Below are 26,311 nucleotides of genomic sequence, written 5' to 3'. Positions count from 1 at the left end.
GAGGCAGTGGTTCAACTAGTATTGTAAATATGAAATTTTATGGCATATTGCATCATTGCCTTTCAGTGTTGAAAGTGGTTTACAAATTTTTGGTGTCATTCAGTTTTGAAATTATGAGTTTTTATGATTTTGTGCATTTTAACCAGGATGAGTGCTACCATGAATCATCAAAACACACATCATCATAGGTGTTACATTTATTAAAATGATGCTACAAGTAAAGTGATCTAACATAGCCATAATAAGTTTATAAGCAGCGTAAAAGGAAAAGAGATGGAACTTAATTTTCAATTTTGGCAGAAGGTAGTGACAGATGGCTTTGCCGGTGCCAGTTTTCTGTAAAAGGTTGTACTTTAGGCGAAAATATTGCTCATGTCATAGGAGCTATGTGAAATCTAGTTTTGTCTCTGTTGAGGTACAAGGACATGCAGCCAACAAAAGACACTAAGTTGCCTAACCTGTACAGACCTGTTGTCTAACCTACGGAGAAGGACTGGAATAGAGACTAAAAAGATAAAGAGTGATGTTTGAGGGGAGAGGTGAAAAAATACTTGTGAGGGATGAAAAGCTAAAAGCAGAGCAAATATGACATTCAGATTCCCATCTGGAGTCATCAAGTGACATGAATTTACAATAACTGAGACTGTTGGGGTACACAGAGCATTAAGAGAGAAAGTGATAATGGACTACTGCATTCAGCTCTGGGACACCCAACATAAGAAGGAGATAGACCTGTTGGAGTGGGTCCAGAGAGAGGCCACAAAGAGGGTCAGAGGGCTGCAGCATCTCTCCTCTGGAGACAGGCTGAGGTATCTCAGGCTGTTCAGCTTGGAGAAGAGAAGGCTTCAGGGATACCACATAGCAACCTTCAAGAACCTAAAGGATACCTAAAAGAGAGCTAGCAATGGACTTTTTACAAGGGTATGGAGTGTTGGGACAAAGGCTAATGGCTTTAAACTAAAAGTGATCAAGTTTAGATTATATATCAGGAAGAAATCCTTTACTCAGAGGGTGGTGAGACACTGGAACAGGTTGACCAGAGAAGTTGTGGATGTTATATTTCTGGAAGTGTTCAAGGCCAGGTTGGATGGCATTTTGAGCAACCTGGTCTGGTGGAAGGCATCCCTGCCCACAGCAGGTGGATTGGAACTAGATAATCTTTAAGGTCCCTTCCAACCCAAACCATTCTACGATTCTATGCAAAGCCAAGAATAAGGAATGTGAATCAAGCAGAAAACTGATCAGTGTGAATAAGTACAGTTGAAAAAATAGGTACATGCAGAAGTAAAGCAGGCAGATAAAGTAAAAATGAAGACTTTATTGAAGAACATAGAGCAATCTAAAAGGTAAGCAAGATACCCTGTTACTGGAACAGTTTTGTAATCCAGGTTGTATTTTCTTCATGTTAGCAATTTACATGTTCTTTCATTTGGAATCAGAGTTGGTACATGTGTGTTCAGCTCATGTTCCAGTTGTATACAACACTCATACAGGGGTTGTTAAAAGCACCATGTGTAGAAGAAACCCCATGGCTGCCTATCATTCACCATGTAGCATGCCTTAAATAGATGTAATAGCAAGCCTTGACTCTGGTCAGAAAGTGGTTGAACTACTTTCAGAAAGTTAGTGTAGTTTCTCTTGTTATTTGCCCTCTGCTGCTGTGGAAACATAATGAATCACTGCAGGTTCAGTGGTATGTCATTCAGAGAGCAGATGGATCCAGATACTCCATCTATGTAAGAGGAGATCATGATGATATATTTTCTACCAGATCATACGAACTTTGAAGGCCTGGGAATGCACTGGGGTTGCTCAGCTGTCTGCATAGAGGTACAATGAACAAACTTTGCTTGATTTTGAGTCTTGTAAACCGCAGCTCACTCTCTTCATCCATCTCCGACAGTGAACCTACACAGGTCACCATGGTCTATTCTCGTCAGGGAACAACAGAAACCATTGAGGAGGTAGAAGGAGAGCATGAAGAGGAAGGAGCTCATTCTGCATCAAGGTTGGAGGAAGAAGAGGTGGAAGATTATAGCCTGGATTCAGAAGGAGCTGCATACACTCCTGATACCGATGTGCCATTGTACTCCACAGTGGATAGCAATGCAGAAGCTCCGCCTTCCTATAGCAAAGCTGTCAGCTTTGAACATCTTCCCTTTGGGTCCCCAGATGACTCAGCTGGTAAGAGTCTCATGATGGTGAGCCCAGACGACAGCCGGACGGACAAACTTGATACCATTCTCCCCCCACTGACGCATGAGCTAACAGCTAGCGAGCTGCTTCTGAACAAGTAAGGAAAAGGAAAGATTGTTGGACACAGTGTGTAAAGTTTTGTCATTACTTTGGGGGTTTTGTCTCAGAACTAGCTTACAGTTTGTGATATAGACCATGTGCTAAGTTTGGTTTAAGGGAAGAAGCTCATTTCCCGTGAAGTTGTTCTAATTACCGATTTCTAAAATTATTCAAATTCATCTTAGAATGAATCTCCGCTTTCTCCCTAGATACCATATTTAATTGTTCCAATTAGCATTGAATTTCTGTGCTGCAATTATCATGGGGTCGAGGGCTTTTCTAAGTATTCTTTGTGGAGAAGGCTTCTCTTATCTAGACACCTGTGATTTCAAATGAGTTTCTTCTAGGACTACCTGAGAAAAAGTTTCTCCTTTAATTATTTTTTATCAATATAAGGTAAACTGGCCTATGGCAGTTTCTGTTAAAGCCAGTAGGAGCTGAGGACTGTGTAGAGAGACCACCTTGCTAAGTACTTTCATAAGTTCCTCTCTTTGCCCCTTAGACACTGTGCTCAGCAACACAACCAGCACTGAGGTGGGGATGGTGCCACTGCACTTCTTCATCTGCTTTCCGGCCTGACTCAGCTGGGGAGAGCTTCCCCAAATGTGGGGACAAAATCTTAAACCACAGAAATGTCTTTCAGCCTGACTGCATCTGGAGAGAGAGAGGATGCGTAGATCTGACTTTGTCAGATGCAGTGTCTTGTCTTCTGGTTTTCCTTAGTAATTTTTGCTTTTCAATAAGATCTCTTCTCAGACCAGGACACTCTTTATGAAAAGAAGAGAGAATTATGAATGTGTATGAAAGTCACTGCTTTTTATATTTATTTAAGTCTTGTAAAGTTTGGACACATCTAATGCTCAAGGACATATATTATGTTCTAGTCTTATGTCCCAGGAATATTCATAACATAGGTCTCATGATGTACCTCTGTTTTCTCTCCAAATTCCTATCTGTGTTGATAAATCAGTTATGAATCCACACCAGTATGGTGTGATTTGCCTGAGATATGTTGGTTGAGCAGCTGTAGGAAAGTGAAGTTTGTGGAAGTTCTTAAGCCAGACTGACTCCCTGGGTAAATTAAAAACCTGAAGAACAGTGTTTTTAGTTATTTTGCCAGAAATTCCTTTTTTCTGAGCTTAGAATCAGGCTATCTGTTTATAATACTAAATAGCTTTTTCATTTTTTTCCCTCTATTGAACTTAGCAGCAGAATTTAATATTTTTCAAAAGGAAAAATGTAGCAATTTGAAAAGCAGCTCTTGCAAGGTTCATTTTCATTTCATTTACTGTACTCTGCTCCTCACAGGATGTTTCATGATGACGAGCTGGAGGAGTCAGAGAAGTTCTATGTTGGTCAGCCTCGAGTCCTGCTCCTTATCTATGCCCTGTACAATACACTGGTGGCCCGGTCAGAAATGGTGTGCTATTTTGTGATCATCCTTAACCACATGATCTCTGCCTCCATGATAACCCTGGTGCTTCCCATCCTTATATTCCTGTGGGCCATGCTGTCTGTTCCTCGGCCAAGCAAACGTTTCTGGATGACAGCCATTGTCTACACTGAGGTAAGCTGCTGTTTTTGCAACCCCATGTCTAACACAGAAAAGGTAATTTTAAGTCTTGCATGGTCTCTCTTCTGGTTTTGATCTCTAGGATCAAGGGCCTCTGGCTCTTCATATTAATATAAATATTTGCTATCATCGCTGGCAACTTCTCTGGTATGGAAAGATCTTGTTTTTCATTGCAATGAGCAATATCCTTCCTGGCACATAATGCAGTTATCACAGGAACAGACCATTTGCAAGCAGTTACTGTCTAATTGTTAATCAGGAGACAGTATTTGCTGGTTGTGGTATCTCAAGTACCACAATGAGCATCATCTGTTGGAGAATGTTGATTGACTTTATTACTGAAGAAATGTGAAGTGTTATTCCTCTTTGGCAATTAATACGCTTGTTTATCTTCTCATAAAACTGACAGAGTAGTCATATTTCTCCCCTCTTAATGTCCCAAGGCTTATTATATCTGACATGCTTATAAAACATGCCAAGTGTGTTTTGTTTCTGAACAGGTGGCCATTGTCATCAAGTACTTCTTCCAGTTTGGCTTCTTTCCTTGGAATAAACATGTAGATTACACGAAAGATAAACCTTACCATCCACCCAATATTATTGGCATTGAGAAGAAAGAGGGTTACGTGCACTATGATCTTGTTCAGCTTCTTGCTTTATTCTTCCACAGATCCATTTTAAAGGTAATCTGGGTTCATGTGGTTTCTTATTTTATATATAATTTTTAGTTTTAACTTTTTAAGTCACTTGTCATTCATTTGGAAAGTCATTCATTTGGATATCAGGAAAAATTTCTTCACTAAATGGGTTATTAAAAATTTAACTTGGCTGCCCAGGGAAGCGGTTGAGTCACCATCTCTGGAGGTGTTTAAAAGACGCGTAGATGTGGCACTGAAGGGACATGGTTTCATGGTGGACTTGGCAGTGCTGGGTTAACAGCTGAACTGATGATCTGAAAGATCTTTTGCAACCCAAGTAATTCTGTGATATCCAACACAATGAATTTGTCTTCCCCATGGTGAATGTGAGACTGAGTTTAGCAATGCCTGTAAAAAATACAGGCATGTGTCAGAAATACAAGGTTGATACACTGTCTTTTTCCACTAGTGCCATGGACTGTGGGATGAAGATGAGAAAGGAGACAGCTCCAGTAATAAAGAGGACACTGATGATGAGCTCTCTCTGACAGGAGGCAGGAGAGACTCTTCTGCCTCACTGAAATCTGTCAATCTTGCGGCGTCAGTGGAGTCCATCCATGTCCACTTCCCCGAGCAACAGACTGCCATCAGGAGGAAGAGCTCTAGCAGCATATCACAGCTTTCACACAGGTCCAGCTTCTCCTCACACAGGTCTAAGAGAGGTAAATGTCATGGCATTTCTGGGATTTGAAGAGCAAACATTCATTTCCCATAGAATCATTCTGCTGAAACTTCGTGCTGGTTGCTGCAGAGCTCCCAGGGGCTACTGAATGCTGCTGCTTCTCAGTGATGAAATAGGATATGAACCAACATATCTTCATGTTTGAACGCACTCCAAGCCTTCTTAAAGTTCAAATGGAGAGCCATACTTTGTGATTTATTATGTTTTTAAAATTACATTATCCAAAAGCTAGGAAAGGAATGCTCAGTGTGGCCTAGATCCAGAAATTCTGGTTCAGCATAACCTCCAGCTAGAGGGAATGCAAAACATATGTATTTTTCATATCTACATTTGATGATACCTGAACTGAGAAAAGTTTTTATTAGGTATATTGAAACAGATTACCTGTCTTATCTTGTAAAAAGGGCAGGGTTATTCTAGCCTAAATGTATATATTACCAATTGAGGTGACTGAATCAGATTAATAAAATACTTGCCTTTACCACTAGTCTTCTCATTTTATACTTATTAATCAAGTTTTGATATGCCAGTGATGAAACCTTTACTGGATGTTCACAGGATTTTGCCATATTGGGGAAAAAAAGAATTCATCTCAAAGCTTCTTTCAAATGTGAGACTTGTATATGGAATAGAAGTCTCGAGATTTATTACCTTCTAGTTTTTGTATTTAAACTTTTATTTTGAATTGGCTTTTCTTTCCTTTCTTTTTTTTCCCAGGAAGTACCAGTACACGGAACAGCAGTCAGAAAGGAAGCAGCGTGTTAAGCATCAAGCAGAAATCCAGAAAAGAGCTTCTTATGGAAAAGTTTCGAGAACAAATGATCAAAGCCAAGGCCTTTACAATTAAAAAGTGAGCAATGTGAGGAGTGGTGTGGGTTTGGGGCGAGGTTCCAATGAGTAAAGCAGTAAACCAGCATTTTAAATAGAGCAGGTTACTCCTGCTGTTAAGTGTTCATTGTGTGCAGATGTCCCAGCAGCTGAACATCAGACAAATCAGCAGCTGTTCAAATAGCATCTGCCTGATAAAAAAAGCTAAATATCCCATGTGAACTTAGTTGGCTATGTACATTTCTAGGGAGCAAATTCTAATACAGTGGTTTAGAAGCAATCAGAACAAGGGAGTGGTGTCTGTGAAGTCCTGCGAAGGCTGTCAGAGTAGATTTTAGATAATCTTTAAAAATATTAACTATAACACACTCAGCCTTTATTTTCTTCAGGGCAAGCTACATGTTATTAAATCACATTGTGGTCTATATTGTTTTAGGACTCTCCAGGTGTATGTGCCCATCAGACAGTTTTTCTACAATCTTATTCATCCAGACTACAGTGCAGTGACTGATGTGTATGTGCTGATGTTCCTCGCAGACACAGTGGACTTCATCATCATTGTGTTTGGATTTTGGGCTTTTGGGGTATGTCACAGAGGCATCTTTGTGTAAATCCACAGCAGGATTTACATGGTGTAGATGCTAAATATCGTGTGAGTGTCCTTCTTCTTTGACCACCCTTGTATTTTCCTTTTCAGAAACACTCTGCTGCAGCAGATATCACCTCTTCATTATCAGAGGACCAGGTCCCGGAGGCATTTTTGGTGATGGTGCTCATTCAGTTTGGTACCATGGTGGTAGATCGAGCACTGTACCTCAAAAAGACTGTCATGGGAAAGGTTATCTTCCAGGTCATCCTTGTTTTTGGAATACATTTCTGGATGTTCTTTATCTTGCCTGGAGTGACAGAAAGGTATAACCTTTATAAACAAACAATATGGGTTGAATACTGATGCTCTACCAAGTTGCTTGCATTTAAATTTGATATGTTTATAGCTAGGCTTTGGAATCATGAAAAAGTTTCTTCTTGGTCTCTTTTATAAGCAGAATGTTGGAGTGCCTTTCCAAAGCAATAACTTTGGCCAGTATAACTTTGAGGAAGAATTAATTATATATGTACAGAAATATTCTCAACTTAGGCCAAAATGCAAGCAGGTGTAAGAGAAATTGCCTGTAATTGAGTGATGAGAGCTTTCAGCTGAGACAGTGCTGGCCTCTGATCCAATTCCCTGCTCCCTAGACTGCTGCATGCAGCTTTAGAAGAGCGAGTAGAAAATGTCTCCCCCAGAGTAACTTATAATTTAGCAGATTCCTGGAATGTGTGAACTGTTGATTTAAATCTCCTTAGTCTGAGGAATGTCTACAACCCTTGTCCCTTCTGAAGAGCAAATTTCTCCTCCCCTGCTTCTGACACTTGGTTCAGGAGACTGTGTGGAGGTGGTCACCTGCTGCGTGAAATTTTGTGTCACATGTCTGGTCAGGTTCACCTCCAAATCTGTTGCACAGCTTGAGCCACTTGTCACCCCAGTCTGCAGTGCAGAGGTCTTAAGGTTCCCTCCCTAGTACTTGGCTAACTCCCCTCTTCATACTTTAAATTGCCTTGAAGTATTTACCTCACTCCATTGGCTGTACAGGGAATTTGAGTGTGTCACCTGGGCACATTACACTTCGTTAACAGTCAAGTTATTTTACTGGCAAAAAAAAAAATAGGTGCATAGTGTAAAGAAAAAATGAAAGGCCTCACTTGATCTCAAAAACAAATGTTTTATTTTTCCTCAGTGCAGTAGCAATTGTGCCCAAATTTGAAAAAAAAAAAAAGAATGCATTTTTCAAATGAATCTCTTTTCTACTGCCCATTGAGAATTGCTATGAAATAAAATAATTTTGACATACTATGTCCTTTTGTGAAATCTGTATCAAGTTGTTAACCTCAAATCTGCACTGAAACCTCCTGTATTCTTTCTAAATCAGACTGAGTCTTAGAAACACCTGCAAATTTCTCAACAAAAATAGTTTTGCGGGGTTTAATTGAAAATACTGAATTATGGCTAACTGACAAATCCTGTCCATCATGAGGCATCTCCTGCAGTTCCACCATGCTATTGAACAACAGCCAGAAGTGGCACATGTTCACCAAGATCGTCAAGGGGATGGAGCAAATGACGTGTTATGAGATGTTGAGGGAAGAGGGTTAGTTCAGTCTGGAGATGAGGAAGCGAAGAGCTGTCTTCAGCTACCTTTAAAGAGGGCATTGAGAAGAAGCTAATCTCTCTTCAGAAAGGTCAAGAGGCCAGAAGTTGGAAAAACTCTTGACTATAGTTAGACACGAGTGGGTTCCTCAGACAGGCTACAGGATCTCCATCTTCAGAGATATTCAAAACTCAACTCAAAAAATGGTTCCTCAACCATTTGTCGGAATAAGACTTAATTAGGGGAGGGTGAAAAACATTTTCAAAGGTCACTCCATCTTAAATTCCTGTATGAGGTGCTCTCATGAACACAAATAGCCATTAAAACTGCCTAGATTCAGGCCCCACCCAAGGGCTCACAGAGTGATGTGCCATCATAGGGGCCAAGGGAAGACTAGTCTGTATGGGTGTAAAGGGACCTCTAGCATCCAGAGGGACAGGACACTGCCCCAGACTCTCACTCTTTGGGAACCCTATTCCCACTCTCTCCCCTGTAACCCTGAGGTGGCAATGGATGCTGTTTATAGACTTTCTCATTCAGCGTCTTTCAAACACTGTTTTAACCCTGCCATGGGGTCAGAAACCACTGGCTTTTCACAGGATCTCAGGAAAGGGAAACTGCCAGAAGCACAAAGCATTTCAAGCTAATTTGGTCATACACAGATACAAAGCTTATCTTTTCCTTTATCTGTCTTTTCCTTTACAGGAAATTTAGCCAGAACACAGTTGCCCAGCTCTGGTATTTTGTGAAATGTGTTTATTTTGGCTTATCAGCATATCAGATACGCTGCGGATATCCAACTCGTGTTCTTGGTAACTTCCTCACAAAAAGTTATAACTATGTCAACCTGTTCTTATTTCAAGGGTAAGTGTAGACCTACTGCCCTTCTTTCTTTTGTGTAATAAGGACTTGTTATCATGAGTTGGTGGGGTTATTCACAGACTGCTGGAAATCATGATGGCTCATCATGGCTGGGCTTCGCGAACAAAGATTTGAGAGGGGCTCCACCCACGCTTACTACAAGCGCGCTGATGGATAAAAAGGCCATTAGCTGGAAATAAGACAGTAAATTTTGCACAGCATACTCTGTATATGCCATATGCCCCCTGTAGTTCACAAAAAAAAAAAAAACAAACAACACCTCTGTGAACAGAGATAGGGGCTACACATTATGCTAGAAAACAGGTAATGTTATTAGCTCTGCAGTGCTAAAAACTAGTACGGTGTCAAATCCCAAAGAGATCTTTGGAGCAGGTTTACAGGCTCCACCTCAGCAGGTGAAAGAAATTAAATGAAAGACAATACACCTGAGAAATAAGAACTATGCATCAAAAAATGTTTCCTTTGAGAAGTGCTGCACATTTGAAACTCTTCAGAAGTTAGGAGTGTTAGTGCAAGTAATAAGGCATAGCGTCACCTTGGAGGGAAAGGTGGTCTTACAGAGGCATACTTCACTCTCCACTTAGACTGTTACAGTGATCTTGTGATTAAGCCAATTCAAAGTATATATGTATACCACAGAAAAACTGGAATAATTTCAGCATTTTCACAATATTTGCAGTATCGACTTCTTCTATTCCAGCAGGAAAAGTTACAGAGGAGAGCTTTCCTCACATGAAATACTCCTTGTGACCTGGCTGATCAGAAAAGTGTGGGACTAGTAAAGGGAATGATGCACTTGGAACTGTTAAATGCATGTTGATTTCCTGTTAGCCCACATTCTTCTGCTGCTTAAGATTTAAAAAGACAAGTTCCATACACAGCTGAGGACTGCCCACCTACTGCAAAGGTGCCATGCACCTCTTGGTGTAAGGCGGTATAAAACAAATTCCCACTGCCCTTTCGAAAACATGGTTTCCACTCCCAGGTCAGAGGAATTTAGGGATACAGGAAAGCCTTTTACTATTCCATCAATAGCTCAATCACAATTACTGGGCATAATGATAAAAAAGCATGTTTATGGCCTGACAAGGAGATCTAGAGGATCATGAGCAATAGCAGAAGATCAATACTAGTCATGCAATTTCAGGATATGATTGTATTTGTATTTACAAAATCTCCAAGTAAGCTCTTTTAATATTGTCTTAATTCTCCCTCTCATCATATATACATGTGCTGTGCTTGTTCAGTGTGATCCCTCTGTTTCTGATGAGTTATTTGCTGTGGTCTCCCTTCAGGTTCCGCCTAGTTCCATTCTTGACTGAGCTGAGAGCAGTAATGGACTGGGTTTGGACTGATACCACTCTCAGTCTTTCCAGCTGGATCTGTGTTGAAGATATCTACGCTCATATATTCATCCTGAAGTGCTGGCGAGAGTCAGAAAAAGTAAGGAAGCGCCATATGAGCAATCCAGGCCTCCTCTCCCCCCTGCGGAAATTTAGAGAAATAATCCCTAAATAATTGGGAAATCCACCATAAAACCAGTTTGTTAGAAGATATACCTGGTGCTCAGAAATATTCAGACTCTTTTGCGGTTTATGGTAGTTGGCAGTCAGCTGGAGTGAAATTTCAGATTGCTTCCCTTCTGTGCCTGGCTTTTTTTCCACCATTATTGTAAGCTCCACAAACCTGTGCCTTCTGGTTTAATTGCATGCCTGGGTTTCAAGGCTGGGGTTGAAAGTCCTGGTATTCACACAGTCTCACACACAGCTAGATAAGTAACTTGCAGTAGCGGGGAAACTGTAGCTGAAGAGAAAGGTCAGTACAAGGAAGAGTTCATGCCCCCATAATGTAGGTCCCAGGGACACCAGGTTCATGTAACTGTAGAGGGAACTCAGCTGGCTCCTCCATCCCAGGATAGTCCCTGCACATCCAGAACTGAACTGTAGGCCAGATAAACCCACCATTTGTCTGACTGAAATTTCAGTCTCTTTAAATCATTTAAGCTTCAGTTCAAATTAAACTTGCAAATTCTGGATTCCTTATAACCACTATAAAGATTGCAACCATATGCTTGCTTATTTTGCCAATTTGAAATAGAAATTAAGCATTATTTTAAGAGTGACCAAACCAGTCAGAAATTCTACATCTGCATTGAAATGGATTTATTTTTAAGTGTTACTGACGTATTTCTACTTTTATTATAATCCTGTCTCTTAATGGCAGTTACTTTCCAAGTGTGTCACTTAGATTAACTCAGAGCTAAAGAGCACACAAATCCTGTATATAGGTTTCTTCTCTATGACTCCCACTACTGCCATGAATGGAAGAAGTTCCGAAGAACTTCAGGAGTCAGAGAAATAATAATCCAGTTCTACTTTGACTGTCCATCTCACTGTGTTTTTTTATACCACTACAGGATCAAGTGCATTATATGTAGCAGAGAGCTGACATGGGAAGACTTCCATGTCTAAGTTAGCAAGTATGTGCTAATGCCATGTAGCAAAATAAGTACCCATGACTTTACGAGTGTTGTTCAAGGTACTTTAGTTCTCTCTGTCTCTCTCACCCTTTGAGTGGTGCCTAAGTACTTTAACTGTTAGAGTCTCTCTGAGATGTTCTGTAATGTCATTAAAAGTGCCTGAACTACTCTCTTACAGACAAATAATATACCCCTGCTGATCTTGATACAATATTTTAATGAAAACACTATTCTGTGGCATAGGACAAATTACTTGATTTACTGCTTTTGAAAAGTAACTAATCTGTTTTAAATATAGCATTGTATTACAAATTTAATGTTCTCATAGGGCTTTATGGATTCATGTTGTAAAGCAAGAATAATTTCCTGAAAGCCAAATTCCTGGCATGTGTTTGAGGTACAGTGCAATAAAATGCGTCTTTGTTTTGCACGTGCAGTATGCAGTGCAGGAAAGACAGGCTGCTAAACACCATAGAGTTAAATCCTTTAAGAGAATACACCAAAATAAATTACAGTGATGGTAAGGCATTTTACAGGATGGTGAACTACTAAGGTGTTCAGTCATGAGGCAAATAACAGAGGGAGGGCATTATGGGCAAGGCAGAACAGACATGCCATGTGATCTGCTCTGAAAGGAGAAGAAAAGCAAAGTCACTTTTGGTCTCAAAAGCTAAGAAAGGGAAGGATGTTACATCAACAGTGTCAATATTCTAGGGACAACAACAAAACTGTAAACATTATTTAAATGCAATTGGTGTGGGATTCACTAGAAACAGATTGGATAAAGCCTGTGAACAACTCTTGGAAATACTGTAAGTGAGGTATGAAATGAATTTGGAGGTACTGCAATATCAGACATTCCTACTGATTGTGTATGTCAGTTGCTGGCAAACAGTTTTCACGCTCCCCCGGCTTTGATGTACTGTTTGCAGCATTTCAAGATCTATGAGAGGAACTGCCTTAAGGAGCTTTGAGATAAAACTTTTTGGAAGCACAAATACAAGAAAGTGGGTCAATCACAACAGCAGTTTTTGGAATAAATTGTTGTATCACTGTTGCTGCTATTACTTTATATTTTGTTCCTGTGAGTTGTGAAGAATCAAAATCACAGTATTTCTCTCACTGGACACATCTGGCATGGGTTCATTTGTCACTTTCCTCTGTTGTCACCAGAAATTAAGTGTCTTTGCAGATTTGGCTAAAAAAAATCTCAGAATAATTGGCCTGGCAATGGGTAGCAAATTGACACAAAAGATGGGAAGCCTCAAGATCATTATACATTTAGCCCTCAAATCATACAAAGTGTACCTCTGATAGAAGGGACATTACCATGTTGCTATTTGCTTTTGCAGAGATATCCCCAACCAAGAGGCCAGAAGAAAAAGAAAGTTGTGAAGTATGGAATGGGTGGCATGATTATCGTCTTGCTGATTTGTATTGTCTGGTTCCCACTGCTCTTCATGTCTTTAATCAAATCTGTTGCAGGCATCACCAACAAGCCTCTAGATGTATCAATCACAATAACTCTAGGAGGTTATCAGGTAAAAAAGAAGAGACACTAAAAGCTCACTCTGGTTTTTGAACTGTATTTCCTGTACTATTTTTCTTCCCTCATTGAATTGAATTGAACTCTCCTGCCTTATGCAAGGTATCAGGCAAGCTTCCACAAATGATCCCTTTTGGGTTTAAAAACACCTTAGTTTATCACTGATGTAAAATACTATCTTCACTTTTGAGTTAAAACCATAATCTACTGTCAGTGGAATCCAAATAAATTTTCCTACATCAGATACACTCAGATAACTGCCTACAGGTCCACATGGTAAATACAAGGTAACTGGAGGTAGCTTGCATCTCAGTGGAATGAGATTCTAACCTTCTTCTGTTAAATTGAGTGCCATAATTGTCTTGGGCTGTAACGCACAGGATGCTGTACTGTGTATGTATCAGCTGATGTGAAGTAAATGTGACAAGTGTATGTTCTTTTGTTTCCCAGCCTATTTTCACAATGAGTGCTCAACAGAGTCAGCTCGAGGATTTCAATCAGACTCGTTTCAATATGCTTCTGGCAGGCTATAGGGGTAACACTGTAAGTGAAATGTAGAATACCTCATTACTTAAAAATGTGTGCATGTTTCCATGGAGGCCTTTTGTGAGTTTTGTTTGTGTAGTTATAAGTGGTCAGCAGTGCTGCCATCAATTGGAAGATATTTTCATAAAGAGGATTAGAATGAGTAAAGGTTCACACAGATCATTTGTCAGGACAGAGCTGCGTTATGGTCAGACAAGCTACCATCAATCTAGACACCTTTCCACAAAATCCTGGAAGGCAGAAACCTTAGCTGTCCTGTTCTGTGAATAAAAACCTCCCTTCTAAATGACATAAACTTTCAGGAGACATGATGCTGATTGTGTACTGCCAAAACAAATGTGCTGTCGTGACATAACAGTGTTGGCGCTTTCCAGCCCCATGGTCCTTCCTATAGCACACACATCTTTCATCTCCTGGTGAGGAGAGGTGGTGCTGTCAAAAGAAAGTGTGCATAGCCTAGAAATGTTTTGACATTAAAACGTCAAAGCAACCATTTAAGCATAGTCTAACTATTTCATAAAGCAACATGCACAAAGTTTTCACAAGTTTCTACTGGTAATTAGTAGAAACTGTTGCATTACTAATGTAACTCTCATTTGATCAGATATAGCTTTAAAAGAAGTACTTGCTACTAGCCTATTCAAGAATGTGTAGGTTTTGATCTTAGATCTACCAAATAGCCCAAGTATGAGTGCACTAATATTGTAACCTTGATCCTTTTGAAGTTACAAGTTTCAAGTTGCTTTATCTTTACGTTTCAAGTTGCAGGCATCTTTCTATGCAGAAAGATACTTAACAGAAGACAGAGTAAAATTTTAACTCAAGTTTAAATACTCTACAGAGTTTACTTCCTGAACTTTCAGGCTCACTTTGGCCTTCATGGCCATCAAACAGCAAGGCCATTTTTGTTTTGCCTTCTTGCTTGGGTATACTTTGTTAATTCCCCTTCCCATCTAAAGCCCCAGTTGGTACCTGAGGAAAGCAATCAGTGCGCCCCCCTGCACTTACAGTTAATCAAACATTTACAATTCTGTCTGACTAGGAAACATGGTTCTATGTCTCATGGATATCACTGCACTGAAATTTTCTTTTCCTCTGCTGCACCTACAGGCTGCCTTGCAGTTTCTAGAGGGCTATGGAAAAGAAGATATAACTTTAGCAGATCTAGAGGGAAATTCAAACTCTTTATGGACCATCAGCCCCCCCAGTAGAAAGAAAATGATACAAGGACTGATGGATTTTTCATCTGAGTTCACTGTAGTTCTTTCATGGACCATTCAGAGGTAATTAAAAAGGCTGTTATGAAGTGGATGGATTGTTTGCCAAGCATTTACTCAGTAGAACAGTTCCATGATGCATTTGTGGTTTAGTTTTTCAGCAAATTCTATTGTACTGCAGGGCAAAAAACTAAAAGTGGGAGAGAGGGAGACAGAGATAAGTCATTTTTGTTACTCAGGAAAACATCTGTTGCCTGCAGTTCTCAAAAACAGAGAAGTGGAGCCACTTCCAAGCAGATTATTTAAAATGGCAGGATAGAGTTTTCAATGGGACTTGAGGGGAAGGAAAAGTTAGAAAATTTTAGCCAGTTTTAGATGGAGATGTTCACACAAACTGCCCCTAACAACAGCCTTGTTATCATTTATGGAAATTGAATACTTAGACCTAGTTAAGGCAGAAAACTTATGAGAAAATAGGAACAGAAGTGCTTGGTCCTCTTATTAAGGGAGTATGGAATTGACATAATATTTTTATATGCAAATAGCATAACAATGGTACAGATCCCTTTTGTTGAGACCTTTACCTGTTTACTTGTGATTCCTTTGGCCTCAGCGAACTATTACTTTACAATGAAGTTTTTGAAAGTAACAGCCTAAAAAATAAAGTCGTTGACACAGGTTAGAGCACACCCAGTCACTGAATTCATTTGTTCACTGCTGTCTGCCAGATGGGATTCTTGTAGACTGCTGGATTAAACTGGAGTTAAGTCATCACTTCATGGAAATTAGGTTCCTTTGCAGCCCTGTATCTACGTGTTTTGTTGGAAGTAGAAGCTGGATTGTTATAACAAAAGACTATGCACAAGAAGCAGGTCAGCTGAATCACTGTGGGAACTCTGAACTTGCTGGGTCAGTCTTTCCGCAGTCAAAAATAGTAATGAATCTGCACCCTTAATTCAACTTTATTTGACCCCTCTTATTTTCCTGGAAGCATTGAGTATTAGCTAGTGAATTACACCACTCCATCATTTCCGAGCCTTATATTAATTTTTAGTACTGCTATTCAGTTTGCCCATATGCTTTCATAACTACAGGCATTCATACAATAGTTGAAAGAGACCTTTTTCACCCTCAGATTATATCTTGTGGATTACATTGTGACCGTGAATAAATGAAAGTGCTAAAGACTTACCACAGTGACCTTCTACTTAAATGCTGTCTTTCATCTAGGCAAGGAGACCACAGGCAGCAGTAAGATGAGGCTGTTGGCCTGTTGTCACACATAGTTTGCCTTCGCACAGCATCTGCTGGGGATGTTTCTGTGCAGCCCCCAGCAGCCCAGCTGCTGCACTTGGACCACAGGGCATGGCATAAGGCATTGTGTGAAAGCTGATTCTGCACCAGTCATGTTCTGCAGCTGGTGTGAAGCCTAAGGGGAAGGCATGGAGGTCCTATCTATCTGTTAGACACATTTCTGCAGGGCTGAGGTGGTGTTTTGGGAAGCTGTAGCTGACTGCAACATCCTTAGCTGTCCTGACACCGAACGGTCCCATTGCCTAAAGTGAAAGCAAGATGATATTAATGTGTCCTTATTGTCCTGTATACAAAGGCATAGACAGTTAGGAAAATAAACCTTTAAGGCTGCTACATAGCCCCTGTGAAAAAAACCACACCATCTCAGGTACAGGTAGCATAATGCTTGCTTCATCAAAGTCTAGAATAGCCAGGGTCAGTGCAGACTAGTTAGAAAACTAGCTCTTGCATTCAGCAAACAAGTGCTTAGGTTATGCTCTGATTGTAGGCTGACAATGTGTCTTCCCTTTTACTTGCAACAGAAATCTCACCCTTGGTGCCAAAGCCGAAATAGCGTCAGATAAACTTACCTTTAAACTACAAGACAAAACCAGAGAAGCTATTGCTAGAATGATGTCTGGACAGCAGCAACTAGAAAAGGTGTAAGTTATTTTCTTTGCCTATTTATATGCAAACTTTCCGTTTTGAAGCCTGATGTCCTAAGGGGGTCAAACCTGTGCAACTGTTTCATTTGTCTGCCCCCTCCAATAACAGAGGCCAACAGCACTGAAGTCAAATAATAGTAGTATTGAAGGTAAAAGCTTGTTTTCTATTATAACTGTAGGCTGAGAAGACCACAAACGCTGGATCATCATCAACATGCATGGTGAAGCTATTAGTAACTTTTCTTTGATTTTTTGGATAAGCACAAGTTCATTACAGTTATATTCATAGTTCAACTCACCTTTGAGTTGCTTCAGTTCAACTTGATCTGAGGATATTGTTTTGAGAATTTTTTTGTTCAAAATAACCATCCAGACTGTATTTCACATTGTTATTTTTGAATAGTATGAGATTGGCAAGGAAGTGTTAAATCACTGCAGTCAAAGGGTAACATCTGCAGTCATTTCTGACATCAGATCTTTTCCTGTAATGGAAATTCACAAGGCATGCTCTTAATATAAATATCAAGCATTATTCTATGGATATAGCCTTATAGCATTAACAGCAGTAGTGCCTCTGTCCAGATTTGAAAAGAGTCTGGCTCTTCCTCTTCCGCCTGCTCACTGGGGGATTACTTTACAGCAGTAGTCTCTAAGTACTGCTAAGCCAGCACATCATCCCTGAAGGCTACCTAATCTGATTTGTGGCTACCAGAGTTGAAAAGTTTAAGCTGAAGCTAACTGGGATTTTGAAAAATCTGAGAGGTTCTTATCTGTTAGTAGGTAGAAATTTGATTTGCCTTTTCAAAGGCAAAAACAGCACAGTTGTTTTTCTGCACACACACACACACACACACACACACACACACTTGCACATCCAAACAGACTGCTGTTGCACATCTGATCCTTGCATTTAAAAATATTTTATGCCTCTTTTACTTTTCTGCTGTATTAGGATGCAGGAATATTTCCTAAGGTGATGTAGAGCCATGGAGGGTAGATTTTTCTCATTTGTGGGAAGTGTAATTTGTTTATAATTTTCCCTTTGTAGGAGGCAAACAGTGACATAGAAGATATACCTGCATTTGCCTGTCTTGCAAATATATTGCCTTAATATTGTTGATTTAAGCTGGTTTTTACCTGGTCATAAAGAAAAAATGGTTGTTGCAGCTTTTAGTCATTTAACTACTTCAGCATGGAGTTTTGTGTCACCACCCCTACTGGGACAAGTTAGCTGCTGAGCTCTTACCATTTTCTTTGGGCCTGCTGGAGTGATCAGAAGCAATTTTCAATTGGCCACTTCTGTTCTTCCTCAGCCTGGTGTATGCAATGTAGGCAAGTGTCACAGGATTTCCCTGAGAGCTCTGCTTCCCTAGAATTTTTCAGTCATTTGAGGAAAAAGTTAGGACAGGATCTCTGCTTTTAATGAAATGTCTCTCCCTCTAGATGCTGGTAATTTATTCTAATTAAAGATTATTTGATTTTGAATCCAGTGGTAGAACTTTTACAAACATCTTTCCTTTTAAGTTTGAAATGCTCCTAAACACTGTGAAAATATTTCCTGATAAAAGATTCTGGCAAAAATTCTTACTCTTTTCAGGTGTTACTATCGAAACATTTTGCAATTCTGAAGTAGTAACTGTTCTCACCAAATATTTTTCTAGCTACGTATTTCTCTAGCTTGTTTACCACTGCCTTTCTTTATGACATTAGAGCTGACCATAAAAGCCGCTTTGTTAAAAAGGGAAACAAAATATAAAGCCTACATTCCTTGCAAACACACATGCCTCAGGTGTGTGGAATTCATGGTGTATGAATGGTGACATTATGGATGGAGCTCCCTGCTAAAGTTCTGAAAAAACATAGCCCATAAATCCAGCTAACTTTCGGGTGTGGCATCTGAACACTATAAAGTCATAGCTTGAGCCAAGAATTACTGGGAACTGTGTATAGCCCTGTTAGGTATTTCTAAATTATTTTAGATGTATAAAAATATGAAATATTTGCTTTCTCTTTTTTTTTTCAGAACATTAGGGGAAGTGTACCCATACTACATCAAGGCTCCTAGTGATTCTCTGGCAAAACCCATAAAGCAACTATTGAAAGGTATGTGTCCAGACCATGGAAAAGAGTATATGGTTGAAAGAAGTGCAATGCAGCACTCACACTTGTACATTCACTGAGATGTTATGAGGTGCCTTAGTCTGAAATGCACATACAACGGTTTCTACTTGATGCCTGCAAGATTGAGGCAAGATAAGTCAATACAGTATAAGACAGAAAATACATCTGGATGTACAGATGTACAATAGCTTTGTATTTAACAGTAAGGACTCTAAGGATGAAGTCCATCTCCTTTCCTTCAATTCTGCTTTAGGAACTGTTTTCCCTTGTTTTCTGAGTAAGTGGTCACAAGTTTCACTTCTCTGCATCTCCCTAATACCTCACTATGAACAGTCAGTAGCATTGCATGTCTGCAAATGTAACTCCTCAGCTTAAATAATGACACTGCATAATTTGGGGGGTTTAAACTGTTCTTTCCTTATTGGTGACAAAGAGCCCAGTTTAGATAAATCATTGATTTTCAGAGTCAGAATGCATACAGGTACTCCCAGAGAAACAGAATACATGAACACATGGGCACATAACACATGTGAATAACCTGTTGGGTTGGAAGAGTAGGAACAAGTCTTTATTGAAGAGTAATTTGCTCAACAAAGGTTAAATTTGGTGCTTGAGTATAGTAGTAGTAGTAGTAGTAGTAGTAGTAGTAGTAGTAGTAATATGTAGTACATTACTGTCAAGGTTCAGTGGTTACATTCATTGGGAAAAACAATTTTTGAGACTGAACCTCAAGTATCAATCTATGAGTAGCAATAAGTTACGAGTGCTTCACTGTCAATTAGTCAGGTCCTTAATTTGAGATTCTTCAGAAGAGCTTTAATGTATACACTACTAAGGTACATTCAGGAGGATCAGAGTTCCCCTCCTGTCTGTGTGGTGAGTATGCATAAAACAGCATACTATGCTTTTCTTGATGTAAGGGAGTAACATCTTTTATATCAAGACATAAACCATTTACAGTGGTAGTTTCACTTTGACATCTAGAAGCTGACCTCTATCCCTCCAGGCTAAATGTCTTTCTTTAGGCCTGAAATGCACACATGATGAGTGTTACTGATATTTTGGCCTGAAAATACCAAAATGATTTGACAGTTGTACAGAAGACAGTGTAGGTGATATGAAATATTTTATTTATTTAATGCAGATTAGATGAGATTTGCAGAAGGAAAAACACAGAAGTCTAGGTTTTATAGGTTTTATACTTTTGTACAGAAATAATGCAAAAGGGGGTTTAGGAGAATTATAGCAAACGTTTGCTTTTATATTTCTCAGTCATTTTATTATGCAGATGTTTGAAGTATCTGTCTCAAAATAGTTTGATTTCTACAATTCTTTGTGTATATATTTTAATACTTCTTTTTTTCAATAGACTGCAAGTGGAAAAACATTACAGTTTCCCTGGTCAAAAATGTGTCTGGTGAGGGAGTTCGTGAGTGGTGGGTTTTGAATCAGCTTGGAAAAACATTCAAAACATCTGGAGATAGTCTTGAGCTCATCATATTCAGTGATAAAGTCAGTCCTCCAAGCCTTGGATTTTTGGCTGGTTATGGGTAAGAAGTAATCTTTATGAAAAATTAAATAAAGTACATAAGGTAGAAGTAGAGGTGACTTTATTTGCTGATTTGGGGGTGTTATTTCTTTGTTGTTGTTGTGTTTGAACACTACAAACATTTTGAAAAAGGGATTTGGGGAGATTTTCAAATTAATGTCTACTAATATTATCTATAGTAGGGTTAATATTCATAAGGAATAGTATCACCCTTGGAAACAGCTCTCCAGTGGGAATAAAACCAGAAGCACCCTTCACACCAATTTCCTACTGAAGTAAAAAAACTCAGAAGATGTCAGTTTAGCTGCAGGTCAGGTTCCGCCCAAATTCTCCCCAGTTTTGGTGACCTTCCCAATCTTGTAGCCAGGACCCTTGGTGTGAAACAGTTATGAAATACATCTCCACAGAGAGAGGAAGGAAGGAGACTGTACATTCCCAGGAACTGCCCATAGGAGGATTATCAGGGAGGACAGGTAAACGTTAGTTTGTCACCAGGTACATACCACGTACATATGTACGTAATACATATGTATTACGTAATTTTAATAAAAAATACTACATATGAAACCAGACAGATTATCTGCCTTTAGCAGTCAGCTGTTGTCAGATTTCCCAAGTTGTGGCAGTTGTGACTTCCAAGCTGTAGCAGACAGGACATGAGACCTTCAGCAACTGGAGTTAAACCATTTAAGTCAGCAGCCTCAGCTAGTTTATGTTTCCATATTTCTGTGATGTTTGAAAGACCTTACTTTCCTTCATCCTGCAGCACAGCAAAAACAAGATCCTAATTAGAAGATAATGTTCACCCAGCTGACAGACTACACTTATGTAGATGAGCTTCCTCACACTTGGCTGACCCTTTTTCAAGGCATGATTTGAACTCTTTCTTTCTTTTTTTTCAGCATTATGGGACTATATGCTTCAGTTGTCCTGGTGATAGGGAAGTTTGTTCGTGAATTTTTCAGTGGGATCTCTCACTCCATCATGTTTGAGGAGCTACCCAATGTAGACCGAATCTTGAAGTTGTGTACTGACATTTTCTTAGTGCGAGAGACTGGAGAACTGGAACTAGAAGAAGACCTGTACGCCAAACTAATATTCCTGTATCGCTCACCAGAGACCATGATCAAGTGGACTAGGGAAAAAACTAATTGATCTCTTTGGTGTCACACTGCAAATCAAGTTGATTTAATCTGAATTTTAAAGGAAAAAGAAAAAAAAAGCACAATATTCTCTTAAGAGCTAAGCCTTTTATAGTTGGGTAGCAATGATTTTTCACTGAAGGAATCCTGGAAGCTACGGCCTTAGGAATCCATGCTGCCTTTCGAATTAAGGATCAACAGTGAGGAAGATTGAATGATTTGTTGGTTTTAATGTGCCACTCCTCTACAGTCTGGGGACTGCTTTGTAATTTAATCAACAAAAAGTTTGCATCTTTGTCTGGCTGACTTAATTTTCCAGACAACCATTACAACTTAAAAAAGAAATGAAGGGAGTGAACCGACAGATGACTCCAGTGTACCTTCTTAACCCTTTCTGGAGCCATACAGTTTGGATTGTGCAATATGCTGTTGTACATCACTGACTTTCAAGCTACAGTAATGGGACACTGACTAGCCTTCAGGACACCCAAGACCCAGGGCCGCACTGGGATCTGAAGACATTCTAGCCACACCCATTTGTAGAAAAGCAGAGGTTTTGATGTACAAAGGACACTGTGGACAAGCCTCTGTTAGCAAAAAGAAAACAAGTAACAATCTGTTCAAATGCCTTATTTTATTTGTACAGTCACAGGAGACATTTCCACCAAACATCAATGACTCTTCTCAGGAAAAAAAAAGCAACTGAAAACTTGACACTTTGTCAAGATTAACTAATGGCTAGAATAATTACGGTGAATTTTTGGGGTGTTCTGCTGGGCCATTCTCTTCAAAGTTATTGCTTTCCATTAGCTGAGAAAAGAAAGTGAATTCAATGACCTAATGAGCAACTTCATTTCTTATAACCCTTTAAAGACTGAATAGTGTGTGCTTCTCTCTGCTCCCCATGACATGCTTTTTCCCATTTCAATGATTTAAGGCAACTGTTGTTTTGCTGTTAGCTGATATTCTTCTTCCAGTGTTTCAGGTATATGAAAATGTTTACATATTCCAAGTCACATTTTTACATCCGAGACGGGTTTTTTTTTTTAGGTTCCCAAACACAGACATATGAGCTTGAAAAATGGCCATTTCCTTAAATTACTCTTCTTAGTGACACAAATGGCTCATTAGAGAACATTGTAGCATGAAAATTTACAATTGCAGTGTAGGTTTCATTCCATGTTTAAAAAATATTGAGAAAAAAAATCACTGAGTGGGTAGGGTATGTTAAAAGGGTATACTGTGTAGTTTTGATTCAGTAATGACTTAAAATAAAGCACATGTTGCAAAGTCATTTTAGAAGTATTTTTCCTCTGTCTTTTTACATGAAATGGGAAGAGTTTGACATTCTTCTAACTCTGTGACAAATAAATCTCTTTCTTGTAGTTAGCTGCTATTTATTGTATGAATGATTAGTTAATCACCGGAAAGAAACTAAAACTAACATAATTTGCTGGCACATTGTACTGCAGAACTTCATAAAACAGCACAACTAAAATGAAGTTGAAACATACTCTGCTGAGTGCTTCCATGACAAAAGCTGTCTCATCCATTCTATACTGTGAAAAATAATGTTTTGAGCACCTTGAAGTGCACAAAATAAAAATCGCTTTATGATATTGTAACAATAAAATAATTTGGTGACTGGAACTCACTGGAAAACAACCAGATTTCCTCCAAAGTGTAATGGAAAGGTGGCTGCTCATACAGCCAGGCAGCATTCCCCCCTGGAGAGTTCTGCTCCGTTTCTTCTATAGGTCCTGTGAATGAAAATCAAAATATACAGGTCAGCCCTGACATGGTCTCCAGGGATGTTAAAATGTCCTTTGTGCTTAGATGGATCCTCACCTGGATGTTCAGTGATTTTAAGGAAAGCAACACTGGAAGGAGAAGTGTGAAGGGTGTCATGTATTTCTAAAGGTACCAGCCAGCAGAACCACACTGGCCCTAGTTGGTCCTGGCTCCCTTCCTGGTTCCTTCTCTTTAACAGGCACTTCCTTTCTGGTGAGAAAAAATCTGTCTTTGGAATGAGCTGTAGTTATTTGGGCTTTGCAGAAATGTGCTGCTCTTTCTTTCATGGATTGATCAACCTTTGAAAATAAAAGGATTCTTCTGTTGGGTTTTTTATTTATTTTCTTAAAAAACAACTTATAGTCAAATCACTGACATGGACTGGGTAGCTACCTACAACAGGTGAAAAGTGTACTGCTGATGACCATCCTTTGACCATCCTGACCAGCTGTCCAGATAAAGTTGAACTGGCAGCCCACATTCTAGGTGGTCAATGCTGGGGCCAGTACCATCTAACATGTTTATTAACAACCTGGAGGACACAACAGAGTGCACTTTCAGCAAATTTGTTTCACCAAACCTGTGTCTGGGGAGCTTTGTGGAAATATGTCAGCTGCCCTCCTGGGACATGGGGTGGGCAATTAGTACCTGGAGGGCAGGACTTCCTTTAAAGGCAGATCTCAGGATACTGGAGAAATTATCTGCCAGGTACTTCATCAACTAAGACAAATGAAGTAAAGTCCTGCCTCTGAGGCAGACTAACTCCTTGCAGCAATTCAGACTAGGTAGGTGGCTTGGGGACAGCTTTACAACAAAAAGAGCCATTACCAGGGGTGGGAATTGCATGTGTATGAGCAATGTACCCTTGAGGCAAAGAAAACCAACAGCATAGTGGGCTGTATTTGCAAGAGCACAGCTGAAAGCCAAAGGAAATTATAAGTCCTCTCTTTTCAGCACTTGTGAGACCACATCGGGAGAATTCCATGCAGGTTTGGGGTCTCCAATGCAAGAAAGATACTGACAAACTGGACTGAGCCTGCCAGGCAGCAGGAGGTCACAACATTGGAGGAGGGGCTGGAGCAGCTGGGCTTTTTCAGCCTTGAAAAGGAGGAGTTCAAGGGGAGAGCTTATTGGTGAGGTGTAGAAAAGGTGGAGCCAAACTCTGCAGTGCTGCATGATAGATTAAGAGGCAACAGACACAAGCTGCAACAAGGGAGAAGGAAAATTATTTTTATCATGAGAACAGTCAAACGCTGGAGCAAGTTCCTAGAGAAGCTGTGGCATCTTCAGCCTTGGAAGTTTTCAAAACTTGGCTGAGCAACCTGTTGTTAAGTGACCATGCTTTGCATGAGAGGTTTGACCTGAAGCCTCCTAAGGTCTCTTACAACCTGAATTATGCCATGATTTTAGGATTCTGACAGAGATACTGTAGCTTACTAAAGACAGTATTTTGGCTGCTTTGACAGCCACCTCCAAAGTGTAAGAATAAAGTCATCAGGTACTACAGACCCAGTGTAGTACATCAAACCTACCTTAGTAAGCCCCTGTGTCCAATTTTTTCGGAGGTAAGCACTGCCAGGGAAAATTCCAGTTTTCCCTCTTCCACCCTTGTAATCAAGAAATTATGGCTCACAAGATGATAATATAAGCCCTTAACTGTATACATGAATTGAATTGGAGGGATGGGATTAGATAACAGTTTAGAAGCTTACCAGGTCAGACTTAAATAAAGTTCCTTATAGGAACTGGTATTTTCGTGTTTACACAGAAGTTGCAGTTTAAAAGCTGCATCCATCCGGGCAGGTTCAGAATCGATGTTAGGAAGCATTTCTTTACTGAGAGGGTAGCCAAACACTGGAACAGGCTTCTGAGGGAGTCCAAATCTGTCAGTGTTTAAGAGGCATTTGGACAGTGCACTTAACAACATGCTTTAACTTTTCATCAGCCCTGAGATGGTTGGGCACTTGGACTGTGATTGCTGTAGTTACCACCTCTTAATAGGACTGTGGTTAATACAGCACATATTTACCAGAGAGTACTTTTCCTCTATTTAGGTGGCAGGAATGCTGCTTTCCAGGTGCTGGCAGAGGACATACTTCTTCAGGAAAGAGTGTCATGACCTTTCTTCAAGGTCCATGGAGGAAGGAGGCCAAATCTGATGAGGTCTAATTCTGGCACCCTTACAATTGTGAATCCTTCGTAACTTGCATGAATACTCCAGTAAGTGTTTGAATAGTCCAATAAGTGTTTGAAGCATCTCTTGAGCACTGAGGCATCACTTTTGTGCAAGAGCTTCACTTTCAGTGAGAGCCAGGAGCCTGTGAAGAGATTTTAGCTGATTCCTTCATGCTCTCTCTGAAATGCTTGAGCTCCCAGAGGAGCTGCTGCTGCCTGGAAAGCACGCAGAGGTTTGTTTCAGTAAATGTCACTGAGATGCTGCATCAGGACATCAGCAACTACCCAACCTCACTGCTTCTGCACAGAATTCCTCTGCACAAAAGCCTACTCTCTTACATGAAATAAGGTGCCAAAGGTGCAATTGTCCCTAGGATCTGTTCCTAGAGGGCACTTGCAGCTTCCATTGCCTTTGCTGTACACCACACAGTTGTGGCTGCTCTCTTTATTTTATTTATGGGTGCCCAATTTTTGGTTCTCCTACACAGCAGCCCATATCAGAAGACAGAAAATCCATAATTCTCTGTGTACTGTTACCACAGCAATGTGTCCTTAATTACCATCCTCTCTTGAAACTAAATACATAAATGCTAATTATCCTACCTGAGGATGGAGCCCTCAGCAGTGTCTTCCTCAGTTT

General features: G+C 39.9%; 1 protein-coding gene across 2 annotated transcripts in view; it reads left to right on the top strand.

Annotated features, from left to right (window-relative positions):
- PIEZO2 (piezo type mechanosensitive ion channel component 2) overlaps positions 1-23,824 on the top strand; it is a 294,412-nt gene extending 270,588 nt beyond the window's left edge. For both annotated transcript variants that reach the window (XM_050321408.1, XM_050321398.1), the window contains 16 exons: positions 1,904-2,293; positions 3,604-3,862; positions 4,369-4,551; positions 4,976-5,228; positions 5,966-6,098; positions 6,513-6,660; positions 6,774-6,988; positions 8,971-9,129; positions 10,443-10,590; positions 12,979-13,167; positions 13,623-13,715; positions 14,829-15,001; positions 16,771-16,890; positions 18,917-18,996; positions 20,384-20,564; positions 21,466-23,824. In XM_050321408.1, the coding sequence (XP_050177365.1) occupies positions 1,904-2,293; positions 3,604-3,862; positions 4,369-4,551; positions 4,976-5,228; positions 5,966-6,098; positions 6,513-6,660; positions 6,774-6,988; positions 8,971-9,129; positions 10,443-10,590; positions 12,979-13,167; positions 13,623-13,715; positions 14,829-15,001; positions 16,771-16,890; positions 18,917-18,996; positions 20,384-20,564; positions 21,466-21,718 (2,977 nt within the window). In that variant the 3' untranslated portion in view covers positions 21,719-23,824. The remainder of the gene's footprint in view (positions 1-1,903; positions 2,294-3,603; positions 3,863-4,368; positions 4,552-4,975; positions 5,229-5,965; positions 6,099-6,512; positions 6,661-6,773; positions 6,989-8,970; positions 9,130-10,442; positions 10,591-12,978; positions 13,168-13,622; positions 13,716-14,828; positions 15,002-16,770; positions 16,891-18,916; positions 18,997-20,383; positions 20,565-21,465) is intronic.
- The last annotated feature ends 2,487 nt before the right edge of the window (positions 23,825-26,311 follow it).

Source organism: Myiozetetes cayanensis, unplaced genomic scaffold, assembly GCF_022539395.1.
Source record: "Myiozetetes cayanensis isolate MyiCay16 unplaced genomic scaffold, myiCay2020 scf1, whole genome shotgun sequence".
In the NCBI taxonomy this organism is placed as follows: domain Eukaryota; kingdom Metazoa; phylum Chordata; class Aves; order Passeriformes; family Tyrannidae; genus Myiozetetes; species Myiozetetes cayanensis.
This window is presented reverse-complemented; position numbering and strand designations above follow the sequence as displayed.